Source organism: Oncorhynchus tshawytscha, linkage group LG17, assembly GCF_018296145.1.
Source record: "Oncorhynchus tshawytscha isolate Ot180627B linkage group LG17, Otsh_v2.0, whole genome shotgun sequence".
Classification (NCBI taxonomy): domain Eukaryota; kingdom Metazoa; phylum Chordata; class Actinopteri; order Salmoniformes; family Salmonidae; genus Oncorhynchus; species Oncorhynchus tshawytscha.
Window position 1 is genome coordinate 4,157,783 of NC_056445.1, and position 18,650 is coordinate 4,176,432.

The 18,650-nt window shown below is 41.9% G+C and overlaps 1 protein-coding gene across 13 annotated transcripts in view; it reads right to left on the minus strand.

Annotated features, from left to right (window-relative positions):
- Positions 1-9,656, minus strand: part of LOC112216726 (fibroin heavy chain-like) — a 60,126-nt gene extending 50,470 nt beyond the window's left edge. For 12 of the 13 annotated variants that reach the window (XM_042300037.1, XM_042300036.1, XM_024376758.2 and 9 more), the window contains exons 1-2: positions 9,335-9,656; positions 253-501 (exon numbers count right to left, since the gene is read on the minus strand). In XM_042300037.1, coding sequence (XP_042155971.1) covers positions 253-501; positions 9,335-9,410 — 325 coding nt within the window. In that variant the 5' untranslated portion in view covers positions 9,411-9,656. The remainder of the gene's footprint in view (positions 1-252; positions 502-9,334) is intronic. The other variant, XM_042300035.1, reaches the window with a different exon arrangement.
- Between the last annotated feature and the right edge of the window lie 8,994 nt (positions 9,657-18,650).

Genomic DNA, 18,650 nt, shown 5'->3' on the forward strand with positions numbered 1-18,650 from the left:
AGAACAAATTCTTATTTTCAATGACAGCCTAGGAACAGTGGGTTAACTGACTGTTCAGGGGCAGAACAGACAGATTTTGTACCTTGTCAGCTTGAACTTGCAACCTTCCAGTTACTAGTCCAACGCTCTAACCACTAGGCTACCCTGCCACCTAACTTTTGCTTCCCTCCAGGCCTGAGGGCACACACTTTCTAGTAGACTTAAATTGAAGATAAGGCAAATAGCAGTTGATAGTTTAATGTTCTCCCTTACCTCCCGTCTTCCCTGGCTTGGTGTAACCTCCACCGGCTCCAGGGCCAAAGCCTGCACCTCCTGGACCAGCCCCAGCTCCACCTACACCTCCTGGTCCAACTCCGGCTCCGCCACCTGGCCCATATCCAGTGCCTACACCACCAGGCCCAAAACTGGTGCCAGCTCCACCTGGACCAAATCCAGCTCTGACTCCTGCTCCAGCTCCTAATCCAGCCCCAGCTTCACCTACACCAGCAGGTATGTATACACCTGGAACACAGCACAATCATGTTAAACCACTGTATACACACAACTAAAGCACACACCTGAAACATAGCACAACCAGTTCTGGTCCTGGAGAGTTATAGGGAGTCCAGGCTTTTGTTCCAGTCCAGCACCAAAATACCTAATCAATCATCAAGTGAGGTATGGGATTGAGTTTGTATTTTTTTTTTAAATACATTGTGTGTTTGATTGCCAGATTGATTGGTTGATTGGTGGGTTGATTGATTGTCTGTGATAAACATTGTCCTTGGCAGCAACAGTGATGACCAATAAGAAAAATAGAGGAAGGATTTTCTCTACTGGCTCAGTTCCTTTTTCCCATTCTTCATTCTGTCAGTCCACAGTGGACGGCTGATTTCATTACCATGTAAATCTTAAATACAAAGGGCTTGGCCTTATACGTTAATAAACAACCGTTTATCCATATTTTCATTTGTTCTGGACTCTTAAATGACCACGAAACTTATGCGGTTCTATGTCAGGCAGAACAATTCTGATACTTTTACACTAATTGGTCTTTTGACCAATCAGATCAGCTCTGAAAAAGAGCTGATGTGAAATCATCTGATGCAATTTGTCAAAAAATATCAGAATTGGGCTGTCTGTGTAAACCCAGCCTGTATTAAATCTGTCATAGTTTATAAAGCACCGTTTAATTTCCTCATTGCTGTTCAGTATGGTTCTGATAGTTTACTCTAACTTGTTCCATTGCACACTTTTGGACATTATGCAAATTTGCATACACAATACCCCATAATAACAAAGGAAAACTTAGTTTAAAATTTGTTTTGAAAATAATAATAAAAATAAAATAAAAACACACAATTACATAAGTATTCAGACCCTTTACTCAGTACTTTGTTGAAGCACCTTTGGCAGTGATTACAGCCTTGAGTCTTCTTGGGTGTGACCCTACAAGCTTGGCACACCTGTATTTGGGGAGTTTCTCCCATTCAACTCTGCAGATCCTCTCAAGATCAATCAGGTTAGATCAAGAACGTCACTGCACAGCTTTTTTCAGGTGTCTTCAGGGATGTTAGATTGGGTTCAAGTCCAGGCTCTGGCTGGGCCACTCAAGGACATTCAGAGACTTGTCCCGAAGCCACTCCTGCATTGTCTTGGCTGTGTGCTTAGGGTTGTTGTCCTGTTGGAAGGTGGACCTTTGCCCCAATCTGAGGTCCTGAGTGCTCTGGAGCAGGTTTTCATCAAAGATATCTCTGTTCCCTCTATCCTGACTAGTCTCCCAGTCCCTGCCGCTGAAAAACATCCCCACAGCATGATGATGCTGCCACCACCATGCTTCACCGTAGGAAGATTGCTCAGTTTGTCCGGGCGGCCAGCTCTAGAAAGAGTCTTGGTGGTTCCAAACTTCTTCCATTTAAGAATGATGGAGTCCATTGTGGTCTTGGGGACCTTAAATGCTGCAGACATGTTTTGGTACCATTCGCCAGCTCTGTGCCTTAACACAATCCTGTCTCGGCGCGCTACGCACAATTCCTTCAACCTCATGGCTTGGTTTTTGCTCTGACATGCACTGTCAACTGTGCACTGTCAAATCATGTCCAATCTATTGAATTTACCACAGGTGGACTCCAATCAAGTTGTGTAAACATCTCAAGGATGATTAATGGAAACAGGATGCACCTGAGCTAAATTTCGAGTCTCATAGCAAAGCATCTGAAAACGTATGTAAACAAGGTGTTTCTGTTTAGTTTTTTATAAATTAGCAAACATTTCTATGAACCTGTTTTAGTTTTGTCATTAGGGGGTATAGTGTGTAGATTGATGTGTTATTGAATCAATTTTAGAATAAGGCTGTAACGTAACAAAGTGTGGAAATGCTTATTCCTGTCATTGTCTTGAATAATGCTTTTTTTGATGCCTGACAAATATTGTATACCAAACAAATTTAAGGAATTGCACTTTAAGATTATACATAAGATACCTGTACAACAACACAGAGTTACACATGGAATGAACAAAACATACAGTCAATAATACAGTAGAAAACAAAGAAAGAAAACAAAGTCTATATACAGTGAGTGAAAATAAGGTCAAATAAGGGAGTTAAGGCAATAAATAGGCCATGGTGGCAAAGTAATTACAATATGGCAATTAAACACTGGAATGGTAGATGTGCAAAAGATGGATGTGCAAGTAGAGATACTGTTGTGCAAAAGGAGCAAAATAAATACATACAGTATGGGAATGAGGTAGATAGATGGGCTGTTTTCAGATGGGCTATGAACAGGTGCAGTGATCTGTGAGCTGCTCTGACAGCTGGTTCTTAAAGGTAGTGAGGGAGATGGGAATCTCCAGCTTCAGTGATTTTTGCAGTTTGTTCCAGTCAGTGGCAGCAGAGAACTGGAAGGAAAGGCGACCAAATGAGAAATTGGCTTTGGGGGTGACCAGTGAGATATACCTGCTGGAGCGTGTGCTACGAGTGGGTGCTGCTATGTTGACCAGCGAGCTGAGATAGGGCGGGGCTTTACCTAGCAGAGACTTGTAGATAACCTGTAGCCAGTGGGTTTGGCGAAGAGTATGACGCGAGGGCCAGCCAACGAGAGCGTACAGGTCGCAGTGGTGGGTAGTATATGGGGCTTTGGTGACAAAACGGATGGCACTGTGATAGACTACATCCAGTTTGCTGAGTAGAGTGTTGGAGGCTATTTTATAGATTACATCGCCAAAGTCAAGGTTCGGTAGGATGGTCAGTTTTACATTTGGCAGCATGAGTGAAGGAAGCTTTGTTGCGAAATAGGAAGCCGATTCTAGATTTAATTTTTGATTGGAGATGCTTAATGTGAGTCTGAACGGAGAGTTTACAGTCTAGCCAGAAACCTAGGTATTTGTAGTTATCCACGTATTCTAAGTCAGATCCGTCCAGAGTAGTGATGCTGGATGGGCGGGCAGGTGCGGGCAATGATCGGTTGAATAGCATGCATTTAGTTTTATTTGCATTTAAGAGCAGTTGGAGGCCACGGAAGGAGAGTTGTATGGCATTGAAGCTCGTCTGGAGGTTAGTTAACACAGTGTCCAAAGAAGGGCCCGAAGTATACAGAATGGTGTCGTCTGCGTAGAGGTGGATTAGAGAATCACCAGCAGCAAGAGCGACATCATTGATGTATACAGAGAAGAGAGTCGGCCCGATAATTGAACCCTAATTGAACCCTGAACCCTGTTATCGATAGCCTAGCATAGCATTTCGTCCAGCTAGCAGCAGGTAACTTGGTCACGGACATCAGAAAAGCAATTAAATTAAATCGTTTACCTTTGCTGAGCTTCAGATGTTTTCACTCACGAGACTCCCAGTTAGATAGCCAATGTTCCTTTTTTCCAAAAATATTATTTTTGTAGGCGAAATAGTTCCTTTGTTCTTCACGTTTGGCTGAGAAATCGCCCGGAAATTGCAGTCACGAAAACTCCGAAAAATATTCCAAATTTGCTCCATAATATCGACAGAAACATGGCAAACGTTGTTTATAATCAATCCTCAAGGTGTTTTTCAAATATCTATTCGATAATATATCCAATTGGTTTTTCAGTAGGATTGATTGGAATAATGGCTACCTCTGTATTTTAAGCGAGAATCACTCTGGGAGCCATCAGGTGACCAGTTGCGCAATGTAGCCGCTTACTGGTATTCTTCAACATAAATGCGTAAAACTATGTCACAATGCTGTAGACACCTTGGGGAATACGGAGAAAAAGTAATCTGGTTGATAGCCCATTCACTGCTCAATAGGGACGCATTGGAACGCAGCGCTGTCAAAACATGAGGCACTTCCGGATTGGATTTTTCTCAGCCTTTCGCCTGCAATATCAGTTCTGTTATACTCACAGACAATATTTTTACAGTTTTGGAAACTACTTTAGAGTGTTTTCTATCCTAAGCTGTCAATTATATGCATATTCTAGCATCTTGTCCTGACAAAATATCCCGTTTACTACGGGAACGTTATTTTTCCAAAAATGAAAATACTGCCCCCTAGTCACAAAAGGTTCACCTTGAGCGTGGCTGAGGTGCACCCATGACCAGCTCGGAAACCAGATTGCATAGCGGAGAAGGTATGATGTGATTCAAAATGGTCAGTAATCTGTTTGTTAACTTGGCTTTCGAAGACCTTAGAGATGTAGGGTAGGATAGATATAGGTCTGTAGCAGTTAGGGTCTAGAGTGTCTCCCCCTTTGAAGAGGGGGATAACCGCGGCAGCTTTCCAATCTTTGGGAATCTCAGACGATACAAAAGAACGGTTGAACAGGCTAGTAATAGGGGTTGCAACAATTTCGGCAGATAATTTAAGAAAGAGAGGGTCCAGATTGTCTAGCCCGGCTGATTTGTAGGGGTCCAGATTTGGCAGCTCTTTCAGAACATCAGCTATCTGGATATGGGTGAAGGAGAAATGGTGGGGGCTTGGGCGGGTTGCTGTGGAGGGTGCCGGGCAGTTGACCGGGGTAGGGGTAGCCAGGTGGAAAGCATGGCCAGCCATAGAGAAATGCTTATTGAAATTCTCAATTATAGTGGACTTGTCGGTTGTAACAGTGTTTCCTAGCCTCAGAGCAGTGGGTAGCTAGTAGCTGGGATGAGGTGCTCTTATTCTCCATGGACTGTGTCCCAGTGTCCCAGAACCTTTTTGAGTTTGTACTGCAGGATGCAAATTTCTGTTTAAAAAAAGCTAGCCTTAGCTTTCCTAACTGCCTGTGTAAATTGGTTCCTAACTTCCCTGAAAAGTTGCATATCACGGGGGCTATTCGATGCTAATGCAGAACGCAACAGGATGTTTTTGTGCTGGTCAAGGGCAGACAATTCTGGAGTGAACCAGGCGCTATATCTATTCCTGGTTCTACATTTTTTGAATGGGACATGCCTATTTAAGATGGTGAGGAAGGCACTTATGAAGAATAACCAGGCATCCTCTGCTGTCGGGGTGAGATCAATGTCGTTCCAGGATACCCCGGCCAGGTCGATTAGAAAGGCCTGCTTGCAGAAGTGTTATAGGGAGCGTTTGACAGTGATGAGGGGTGGTCGTTTGCTCGCAGACCCGTTACGGATGCAGGCAATGAGGCAGTGATCGCTGAGATCTTGGTTGAAAACAGCAGAGGTGTATTTGGAGGGTGAGTTAGTTAGGATGATATCTATGAGGGTGCCCGTGTTTACGGATTTGGGGTTATATCTGGTAGGTTCATTGATAAGTTGTGTGAGGTTGAGGGCATCAAGCTTAGATTGCAGGATGGCCGGGGTGTTATTAAGCATGTCCCAGTTTAGGTCACCTAACAGCACGAGCTCAGAAGATAGATGGGGGGCAATCAATTCACATATGGTGTCGAGGGCACAGCTGGGGGCAGAGGGTGTTCTATAGCAAGCGGCAACGGTGAGAGACTTGTTTCTGGAAAGGTTCATTTTTAGAAGTGGAAGCTCAAATTGTACAGACCTGGATAGTAAAGACAGAACTCTGCAGGTTATCTTTGCAGTAAATTGCAACACCACCCCCTTTGGCAGTTCTATCTTGTCGGAAAATGTTATAGTTAGGGATGGAAATTTCAAGGTTTTTGGTGGTCTTCCTAAGCCAGGATTCAGACACGGCTAGGACATCCGGATTGGTGGAGTGTGCTAGGGCAGTGAATAAAACAAACTTAGGGAGGAGGCTTCTATTGTTAACATGCATGAAACCAAGGCTTTTACGGTTGCAGAAGTCAACAAATGAGAGAGCCTGGGGGATGGGAGTGGAGGTAGACACTGCAGGGCCTGGATTAACCTCTACATCACCGGAGGAACAGAGGAGGAGTAGGATAAGGGTACGGCTAAAGGCTAACAGAACTGGACACCTAGTACGTTCAGAACAGAGAGAAAAAGGAGCAGATTTCTGGGTACGGTAGAATATATTCAAGGCATAATGTACAGACTAAGTTATAGTAGGATGTGAATACAGTGGGGGTAAACCTGTGCATATAGTGATATGATAATGAAAGAGATATTAAGAAAAGAGATATTGTCTCTAGAAATAGCATTTAAACCAGGTGAAGTCACTGCGTGTGTGGGGGGTGGAACTAAATTGTTAGCCGAGGTGTGTTGAGCAGTGCTAGAGGCTCTACAGTAAAGTAAAACAATTGTTACAAACCAGAACAGCAATCGACACGGCATGGTGACGTTAGGGAAAGGCATGCATAGCCGGGTGATCATTCAAGTCCAGTGTGTGGCTTCAAGCAGCTAGCAGCACGGGGCTAGCAGGCTAACAGAAAGGCCTTAGAGGGATGACGCGACGGAGTGAAGTCTGTTGTGCCCCCCTCGTGCAGTTACATCAGCTACATCAGCAAATGGCAGCCGATACACAGTATATAGTGCACTACTTTTGATCAGAGTCCTTAGTGCACTGTAAAGGGAAGAGGGTGCCATTTGGGATATAGGCTGTGAGTTTCAAATCATTTTGTTAACAGTATAGAGCTGGTCTTTTTTTAAACAAACTTTATTAAGAGCTGTCATTTTATTGTGAGGAACTGCAGTTTCATAAGAATTGATTTATGTTTTGTCATCTGTTATATGATTGATTTTTACACTTTAGTCTTTTCCCTTTTCAGTCATTCATCAATGCCATGTTGGATCTCATGAGGAACTCGCAAAAGCATCTTCACTGTTTCAGAGATAATAAGAAATGATGCATCTAGTTTTGGGAGAGTTGTGGTCTGTGTTCAAAGGAAACTGAACATGAGAGGGACATCTGTTTCTATCATTGGACTTGACCAAGAGCACGGTGGAGCGGAAAGGTATAGGTTGTTCCCCAAATGACAGCATATCCCTTATAAAGTGCACTACTTTGACCAGAGACTCCAGTGATATGTTCTGACATTGGACCTAACCAAGACCCCAGTGGGTTGGAAATGTACAGGAATTGTTGTGCATGTTGCTATAATCCACAGTGGGAGATTCAGTATCTGTGAAGTGGACAACATTACTCATTCCCTTCTGCCATGAATCGTCTGTAAAAGAACACGACAGTTCTGTATGTTTCAACAGAACAGGACAGATTTCTCACATCAGCATAGATGTAAGAGTCTTGGAGGGGCCCAATGCTATATTGAGTATTTCTCTATCAATGAGTAACTCAATCATACAAACCTGAACCATGCTCTACAAATCATTTCCTTTCATTGAGTTACACTCCATATAAACTTAAGCCTGAACCACAAACCTCACTGTTATTTCACTGTTACCAAAGACCAGCAAGATTTGCCATTTTCTTCAATCAGTGTGTAATAATGAAGTTGCATTTTCTATTCAACTTCTGTTCTCCTCCAACAGTAGCTGAATATACAGTATTTCCAGTTGGTTCCACAGTTCACACACCTTGGTTGAACATGTGAGATACTGATATTACGATCTTATTACATGCTTATTACAGTGTTAGAAACATAGTTATTACCCTCCACCCTTTGACCTCTCTCAGAGCTGTTTAAGTCCTGTGTTCCAGTGAGCGGAGAGATCATAGGAACCAGTAACCCTCAGCTGGCCTATCAAAACAAGCTAAACAAAACCCAACAGCCCATCAGACAGCTCACTGTCTACCTATAGTATGGCATCGTGGGTAATTCTGAATTATATAACTGCCTGTACTGTAGCGGAGCGGGTCGCAGAGTGGGGAGAGGAGTGGGACTCGAACTACAAGCCCCACTCCTAGAGGGAATACCAGCAGGTAAATACACTCAGCTCCACGGGCCGATTCTATGTCACTCCACAGAACAGTAGAGCTCCAGAATGTTGGACACTTTGAAAGACACTTTGAAATCTAAAAGATGTTGAGAACATTTTTAACAAATCTATCAAAATAGCATAATACATCAATACGTCTTGAGCAAATCAGTACAGCGCTCAAAACTGAAAACACTTAAACTAAAAACACTCAAACACCCTTGACTCTACCAAGGATTAATGCTCAGCTTGGAGCATCATGTACCTTGTACTTGCGTACCAGGCTGGTGAACTATACAACCAAAATCCCGAGCAGGGGTTAAGGGCTATGGTTTCAGTGCCTTCGGCAGGGAGAGGAGGATTATGGTTTCAGGACTATGGTTTCAGTGCCTGCAGCAGGGAGAGCGTTTGGAACGTGTACACCTGCACTGTGCTATAAAGAACCCTTTTCTAAGGTTCTATAAAGAACCATTCAAAAACAGGGTTCCGCTACAGTTACAACCGTTTTGGGGGCTATATAGAAGATCTTTTTATTGTTCTTTATAGAACATTCTCAATCTGAAAGGTTCTTTGTAGATCCTTTTGAAGAACCATACAGGGTTTTTTATTCTGGTCAACCATTTTATATTGTTAAAATTCCAAATGCGTTATTATTATGTTAATTTACTTGTTGAATAACATGAGCTTTCTCAGGAACAGCTGGGGGTCCCTGTGGAAAGAATCAAGACCCACTGACCGATTTTGTCAACTGTTCACAATTGACACAAGACACTGTCACTAGCCATAGCCATTCAAAATATGTAATTTCATACAGTAACACAACACATTAGATAAACTAGAATGACACTCCCAATCACGGTTTTACAAAAAGAGCTGTGCATAAACCACACCCCAAAATATTCTAATGTACCAACTCGCCTACATTTTAATTATCACTAAAAGAGCAAACAACCCTTTTGTGAACCGTAAATAACCATTGAAGAGTTCAAAGGCTCATTATAATTGCACATAGAACAATCACCCTTACCAAAGAACCCTTGAGAAACCCTCCTTTTTTTGTGTGTACAAGGTTAGAGGGGCACCTGAAACACAGGGGTGTATATACATAGATATCCATAGTAAAGGGGGTCCTACCTCCTTGCAGTGAAGGTTTCCACAGAGACAGGAGCAGGAATCCATACAGGAACAACGCCACCGTCCCACTCGCCATCTCGCTCCCAAATGTCCCTCTCCTCTCCCAAACTCTTGATTCTATCCCCTTGTCAGAGCTCAGCCAGCCAGAGAAAGAAGGAGGGGAATAAAAAGTAAGAGAGACAGAAAACAAAAGACAGAAAGGATGAAAAGGCAGGACAGTATGGAATTAATGAAGAGAGCAAGAGAGAGAAACACTGAGTTGAATAGATCACTTCATTGAACCAGCGGCTTTTCTCCCCCACAGATTGGTGGGGCTGCTTTTATTTGGTTGACTCCTGCCATAAAAACATGGTTGCCTAAAAGAGAGAGAGAGGGGGGTAATTGAGAAAGAGGTGGAGAAAAAGAAAGAGATGAAGGAGAGAGAGAGAGATGAAGAGGGAGAGAGAGTTGGGTGAGTCCACCCCCTATCCCACCCCTCCCAAAAAAAGACAGAGTGGTGGAGGATGTAAAGAGAGAGAGATGGAGAGAGAAGGAAATTGAGAGAGAGAGTTGGGGGTCCACCCCCCCATCCCACCCCACCAAAGGAAAATAAATGGGACAGTCTGCCAGATATTCTCATAGATTCCAAAATGATGTCATTTTGTTAAGTCAAGGGGAAGAGGTAACTAACTATACAGGCCTGATACGGCAATTACAGATGTGTGTTTTTTCTGCTGAATGTAACTGAAGAAAGACGGAAACTTTTCCGGAACATTATACAATACGGTATATCCATGGACAACTCTAGAACAGTGGAGTAAGTGGATACTGTGTTGATGACAAGTAGCACCAAGTAAAGACTGAGGAACCTCACCTGATCATCCCATTATCCTCTTTGCACACTCTTCTAGACCCACAGTTTGTTTGTGTGTGTGTGTGTGTGTGTGTGTGTGTGTGTGCGTGCGTGCGTGCGTGCGTGCGTGTGTGTGTGTGTGTGTGTGTGTGTGTGCGTGTGTGTGTGTATGCATGTGCATATTTTGTGCATGTGTTGGTGTATGTGTATAGAGGGGGTGGAGGGTCCTTGGCAGGCTTCCACTCAACACAGTCCTTTCCTGAGAAGAGCATGAAGTCATGTCACTAACGGGGGAAACTGAAATGTAAACTTGTTATTCATAGAAAGACGTAATTAAAGAACAGGAGATATATCAGCCAGATAGAAATTAGCACCTCCTAGTACCATTCCTTTGAAAAAGTGACACACACACACACACAATAAAACAGACACACAGCAAATTGGCCAGTGTTGATTTTTCAGTGTAATAATTCTACTGTTGATTCAGGAGTTAAATTCACTCTGTAAGAGTGAAATTAACATTCAGTGGTATAAAATAACCTCCAGTGTTGGTGTTAATAGCTAGAGTTATTGTTTTACACTGTGGAAAGTAAAATAGTCCCATCAAAACCATGCCCATCATTATCACATTTCCCAGCATGCTCTACTGCAGGTCGATTTTTTTAAATATCTGCATTTTTGCATGTACTGTATATTGATATATTCATTAATCTTATGCTACACAAAGATATATAACATACATTCTGCTAATCTAATCCAATCAATTGGTTAGATTTATGTTTTTTCCGGTTTAAATGATTTAGGTAGTGTTTTTTTAACCAAGTATCTTAATCCACACAGTCAATCTGAATGCAGGTTGCGGGTGAATAAAAATGCCACCTGTTGGATATCCTATCCCAGGCTGGATTCCAATACACATAACCTTGCAAGCAAGCATAATGTGACTTGCAGACCTGATGTGGCCTGTCATCCAGGAGTTTCCTGGATAGGGATAATCTAGGCCATTTAATATACTAATAATTAAGACCTTATGATATATGTAATGCATTGGCATAGGGTTTCATTTTAAATGATAACGTTCCCCTAGGTACCTACTTGGCAAAAGCACGGACCTTTATAATGGAAATAATTCAACAAACATGTCTCTGGGTGTTAACAAATACAGTCATGGGTGTTAACTCAATTTACTCAAAAAGAAAAGGCACCCTGGGAAACATACAAATTAAACATTACTCTCTAAATCAAGTGTTATGTTTCACACTGTAGGTGTGGCGTACTACTCCACAGTAAAGCTATGCAAGCACCACAACTTAGTTCCTTTGAACACTTTAAGAGTTTACATGGGGAACACTGCAACATAGTTCAATCTTTAACACTTTCAAAAGTGTTATTTTAACACCAGAACAGTGGGACAGTACAGTGAAAACAGTGTGCATTTTACACTTTCAGAGTTAAATGGGGAACACTGCCACAGAGTTAAAGGTGCAATATGCAGATATTGCTCCACCATTTCCTGGTTGCAAAAATTATAGTAGTTTGCTTAATTTCAGTAAATGTAACAAGACATCAAAAAATCATTGTACCATCTAAACCGCTGTGAAAAATATTTTCAATAACGAAAAATATGTATTTTTCAGCTGTTGAAGGCGGTGTACAAAACAGAGAGTAAATTAAACTTAAGAACGGGAAGCATAGAAATAGCGCACATAGAACACATCTACCACTTTCTTTTTTTAGACTTGCATTCAATGAGAATGACAGATCTATAAGTGCAGTAGTTTATGTGTCGGGTGGCTAGGGTCAGTCTGTTATATCTGGAGTACTTCTCCTGTCCTATCCGGTGTCCTGTGTGAATTTAAGTATGCTCTCTCTATATTCTCTCTTTCTTTCTCTCTCTCGGAGAACCTGAGCCCTAGGACCATGCCTCAGGACTACCTGGCATGATGACTCCTTGCTGTGCCCAGTCCACCTGGCCGTGCTGCTGCTCCAGTTTCAACTGTTCTGCCTGTGATTATTATTATTTGACCATGCTGGTCATTTATGAACATTTGAAAATCTTGGCCATGTTCTGTTATAATCTCCACCTGGCACAGCCAGAAGAGGACTGGCCACCCCTCATAGCCTGGTTCCTCTCTAGGTTTCTTCCTAAGTGACATATTGCAGCTTTAAATCGTGTATGTTGTATTCAAGCCAAACCCATGGTGTTTAGTAATACATGGCATGTTCGTTATTAGAAATGACTTCTGATCTGAAATCCTGCAGCTGCGGCCTTGGATTGATTCATGTAAATGCTAAATCTTTGATTTCTAAAATTGCCTTTATTGTGACTCTTGCTTCTCAAACCCACGCAGATGTTTTGGTTATAACCTAATCTTGGCTAAAGAAGTCTGTGCCGGATTCTGATGTGTATCTGACCTGTTAGAATGTTTTTAGATCTGACAGAGGGGCTGTCGCTATATGCATAAAGAGCAAGTTAAATGTTTTTGTATCCATTAACATCTCTGTGCCTAAGCAATTTGAATGTCATCTCTTAAATGTGAGCCATGGTAATGATCTGAAGCTCGTGGGGATTTATCACCTGCCCTTTGCCTCCATATGTGCTCTTAACAAATTGTCTGACCTGCTGTCTAACTATTCTAAATCTGAATTATTAACAGTGGATGATCTTAATCTGGACAAGTTGACACCAACATCTGATAATCTGAAAGATATTTGTACGGAGCTAAATCTAACTCAACTAAACTAACTCGCCTCAACTTGATTAAACACCCCGAAAAATTGACTCTCTTAGCTATTATTCTAACAAATGCTCCTCATAAGTTTACAGGCAATGGAATATTTGTTCCATTGCCAGCATAAGAGACCTTAAACTGCCTTAAATCTCGCTCACGAATCATTACAAATGAATATTATAGACATTTTAATGAGCAACATCTTTTGTCTTAGCTGGGGTTGAGTGACTGGTGGGTTATGTCTGTGGCAGTCCTTCAGACATTTCAGAAATAGATGTCTATCTATGCATGGTTAAAAAAGCAATATCAATATATTTATTGAATTGAGGATTCACCCCTTTGTGGCCCCAGCAGGTTTTGACAGCCTCTTGTACCAAACTAGACATTTGTAGTGTAGAAAAAAAAGAAGGAAGGGAAGCGCTGCTAAGGTACACCATTTGATTTGAAGGAGTGGATACATAATTCATTGGACAACACCTAGTAAGCAATACTGTACACATTAAAAAGTGAAATACTGTAGATATGCTTTTAATAACAGCTGTTTACAATGATAGTCTCTGAAAATGTATCTCATTCCACTAGAGGGAGTCCTTTAGTCACCTCAAAACAGATTGTGGAGAATGATGCTCTAACAGACTCACATACTTTATTTTCAGTTCAATCATTTTGTCTATGATGTATTAAGTGCCTTGCTAAAGATCGACGCAAAACATATCCACAGGGGCTGATTTACTTGACCCCGTCTTACTAGAGCTCTCTGCCCCACTCATTGTTGAAACTTGAACCTGTATTTCTTATTTAACAATTGCTACTGATGTTATCCCTAAGATTTGACAAGCGGCAAATGTCCTCCCCCTAGATAAGGGCGGCGTTCCTTCTGACTTAGATAATTACCATCCAATATCCAAGTTATCTTGCCGAGACAAGATATTAGAATCCCTGACCAACTCCCAGCTAAGAACTTTAACTTCTAACTGTATTCTAAACATGCAACAATCTGGTTTTAGACCTGGACATAGATCTGTTTCAGCCACTACGCTTGTCTTAGATGATGTGTTAAACTGCCTAGATCATAAAAAATATTGTGCTGCCTTATGTATAGACCTTTCCAAGGCATTCGACACCGTTGACCATTCCCTACTCATTCAAAAACTGTCTGAAATGGGCCCGGATAAGGAGTCTTGCAAATGGTTTAAGAACTATTTGACAGGCAGGACACAATGTGTGCTTTCTGATGGTGTCAAGTCTAGTTTCCTCGATATTATGAAAGGCGAACCGCAGGGGTCCGTATTGGGCCTGACTTCTTCCCCACTACACCCCGGGCGTTACAGAATCCCGCACCTTAAAAATGGAGTCAGCAGGAGCAGCTGCCAACCCTCTCCCATCGATGGAGGAACGTGTCCTCCACCATACCATACATTAGCTCAACCGTCCCATGGAAGGGACACCGATCCCGAAGAAGTTTTAATGTCCCGTAAAATGTATTTCAAATACATGTAGATAGATTTACATCGTTGCTCAAATGCATGTAATGCCTGACAATATTCCAGAAATGTATGGATAATGACATCAAGTCTACACAAGGTGGCCAAAGTGGTTTCTTAATTCGGCTTCATAAGAGCTCATTTTTTGGAACAACAAGCCAAAACTTGTTTTGTGATATCATTTGAATGGTGATGCTGAGTAAAAATGAGCAAGTTTGATTTTACCAAACGTTTACATTCTATCATCAAGAGCACATGTTCAAAAAACTAGTTTTCCCATCTCACGTGAAAAAAAAAGAAATTACTATAAGGTTTCTGTACCAAATATTAAGATCTGCTTTTCTGATGTATCAAATTCTTACGTCATGCAATAAAATGCGAATTAATTACTTAAAAATCATACAATGTGATTTTCTGGATTTTTGTTTTAGATTCTGTCTCTCACAGTAGAAGTGTACCTATGATAAACAATTACAGACCTCTACATGCTTTGTAAGTAGGAAAACCTGAAAAAATCGGCAGTGTATCAAATACTTGTTCTCTCCACTGTATATTAAAACAACATTTGGTTACGATTTTGTTTGCTTTGATCGTTTTGAACAGGTTTTCTTTTGGCTGTTCGTGAATGCAAATGTTTTTCTTGAGGCAAGTCGAATTTCAGGAACCTAAATTTACGCCCCTTCGTTAATGGTACTACCCTAGTAGGAGTGGGAACATTAAGTGTTTGTTGTCATTCAAAGAGCGGGGAGTAGTTTTCATGCACATTTTTTAACTTGAGAAATACTGCACCTTAACTAGATGTAAAATTGAGCTACTAAGACCTCATCGGCAAAAACGTAAAATAATTCTATTTTGAGGAAATGTTTCTGGCTTTGTTGTTGCTATGATGGCTCAAGAGGGACCAACGACAGCAATATTGCTGCTTTTTTCTTGTTTTTTCAAGCAAATTTCTTTATAGGGAGTATGAGAGCACAGACGGTCGCTTCGCCTAGCCTAGTTCTGCTAGGAGCAGACTGAAACTATGTATGCGGACACCTTTGGAAGTCTTGGAGACTTGATCAGGCTGACACTGTTGGCTCTGAGACCCGTCTGAAACAACTTTACTAGTTTTGTGTGGTGTGTGTGTGTGTGTGTAAAGAACTACCTGAGCTCCCATAATTGGGCTTGAAAGTATAGATTTTTATTACCCCTTTTTCAAATGAGGTCGTATGCTTTAATGGAGTAGCATAGTTATGCAGTGAAATAAGACCAGAATAATAGAGAGAAAAAAGAATTAGGGGAAAAATAAAATATATACTTATGGAACGGTATGCATTTTTCCTTCTCTCAGGTGATACATGCAGCAGTGTAGAAAGGGGTCAGACAGGGAGATGAAACACTACTCTAACTCAGCCTCTCAGACGTGTAATAAGAAACAAGAGAGGAGAGTCAGTGGTAGTGGTGGCAGAGGACTTGGCCCACGGGGAAATTACCAGGACAGTTTTTAGTGCCTCTGAGGGGAAAACAGCAATGAGCTGTGGTAAATATCAGAAACCTTATTTGGTTTGCACCTTTCATACAAAATGTAAGTGGGTGCTGTGACCTTTTGAGAAGATTTATGAGCCAGCACTGCAGGCATCTGTCCAACAGTACAGGAAAAGACATGTGAGAGGGGAATCTGACCCATTTACTCCATTTGACAGCTAGAGAGGGAAGAGCTGATCCCTCTGATATAGATATGCTTCTCTTGACTCCTATCCAAACCAAACAAACAGACCGACACACATCCACCTGCCCACACCCATATTCATGCATGCCTGTGTGCACACACACACACGCACACTTACACACCCCATGCCTGCCCAGTACCCTATGTTGAGTGATGCCTGTGCCAGCTGAGAGAGGCGTATTGGTGCTATGTATAAAGCTACCGATTGAGTCCTGCCTGTTTCAGTTTACCTAACGTCTACCTAGCATTTACCCAACGTCTGCTGCCTTTATAAGGACCTGTGGAGAGCAATGCTCTGTGCTGCTCTCCCTTGCTCAGTCTACCCCCTCCAGCCTGGTACCCCTGAAAGGAGAGAGAGAGAAATAAAAAGTCAAATCTGAGCAAGGTCTCACACACACACACACACACACACACACACACACACACACACACACACTCCTCTGATAATCTGGCACGAGTGAGCCCTGTTATTTCTCAGCATGAAGGTCTGGTTCTAGGTCGGTATTGGCTTTCAGTGTCGACCCTCGCCAAAGCATTACACACCCCTATCCTCACCCAGACCTCCACCCTCTCCATGCTTCAGACAGGTGTCTGGACCAAAACATACTGTTGGTCTCCATGGAAACTAATCAGACAGAATGGATGTTGGTTAGGAGATTTTGTTGTCATTCACACACCTTTATATTTCCACCTGTTCTGACTGTGGTTTACGTCATCATTCTGACTTTCTGGGAAATGGTAAGAAGTGTTTTACCCTCATTAAAAATGCTTTAATGAAGGTTGTTGACTGATTCCACTCTGTGTGTGTGTGTGTGTGTGTGTGTGTGGGTCCCCACAAGGATAGTAAAACAAGGAAAATGCTCCCATTTCCCACATCCCCATGAGGACAAAGGCTATTTTAAGCTTAGGGGTTAGGTTTAGTGTTAGGTTTGCAATTGGGGTTAGGGTTAGGTTAGGGTAAGGTTTAGGGTTAGGTTTAAGGGACGTTTAGAATGTAAATAAGTTTTAGGTCCCCACAAAGATAGAATAAAAAACTATTTGCATGTGTGTGTGTGTGTGTGTGTGTGTTGAGTGCCTGTGCCAGGGCAGGAGAAATGTGAGGACTGGGTGTGTATTTGGTTCATTAGACTGCTGTAATAACACAGGCTGTGATGTGTGTATGAGGTCAGCTCTAAGGATTCTCCTCTCTGCAGGGCTGAGATGGAGACAGACGTGGGAGTGAAAACATTCAAGGTATGACAATGGACAATCAAGTCTTATTTTTCTCTCCCCTGCAATACCTCTAATGTACATTTACCTGTTATTTAAGAGTATCTGTTATTCAGTGAAGAGTAAATTACTCTATATTACATTCCAAATCCCATGGGGGCACAAAGCAGGGACAATAGAGTAGAGAGGATAAATACTTGTCTAAATGAAACGTGTCACTATGAACACCATAATCTCACCTAATAATGGGGATTAGAAGAAGAGTGGATGACCACCCAGCATAGCTCACAGAAAAGGAGAACAAAAATGCATTTGCCACACGCTGTCACGTTCTGACCTTAGTTATTTTGTTATGTCTTTGTTTTAGTATGGTCAGAGCGTGAGTTGGGTGGGTTGTCTATGTTCTTTTTTCTATGATTTGGGATTTCTGTGTTTGGCCTGGTATGGTTCTCAATTAGAGGCCGTTGTCAATCGTTGTCCCTGATTGAGAACCATACTTAGGTAGCCTGGTTTCACTTTTGAGTGGTGGGTACTTATTTCCTGTTTAGTGTTTTTGTCATTCACCTTACGGGACTGTTTGTTTGTTATTTATTGTTTTGTTCAGTGTTCTTGTACTTCATTAAACGCTATGAACACGTACCACGCTGCACCTTGGTCCTCCTCTCTTTCTCCCAACGACGAACGTTACACACACACACACACACACGCATACTACTGATGTGAGCTCACCTTTGTCAAATAGTACCTGTGAGAATAGGTCATATCCTTAGAGACAAGGTCGGCAAGGCAACAGACTCCCCTGATCTCATGGCAACTGCAAATACCAATGTATGTAGAACTTCTTCTTCTTTTTCTCTGCTCCAGTTGTTAAAGTATGACAAAGTTCATTGTCTTCATCATGACTTTATTTCACAATCACTTTCTCCCTGGAGAAACTAAAGGGGAACATTATGAGGAAATATTGTCGGTTACACCCCCCGCCTTATCAAATGATGTTCAAAGCCTGCCATTTCTTAGTCGTAATTTTCCTACCATTATTTTAGAGTTATGGTTTGATTTTAATATCAAGGAAATGTTATACAAAGTCAGGGGGATATCCCTGACTGAAACTATCTGACATCGTTTTAATGATGAAGTTAGTTAGATAACGTTAGTATCTCAGGCCCTTTTACCCAGACCATGTTACCCAATAATAAAACATTAGTCAATGTTGCAGGTATTGTATTGCTCATGTAAACCTCATGCATTGCATGAGGCTTTCAGGTATTTCCACCCTCCACAGTGATTGAACTGATGCAAAGCCAAACCCCCACCCCATGCCCAGCTGCAGGCATTTATTTAAGTAATAATT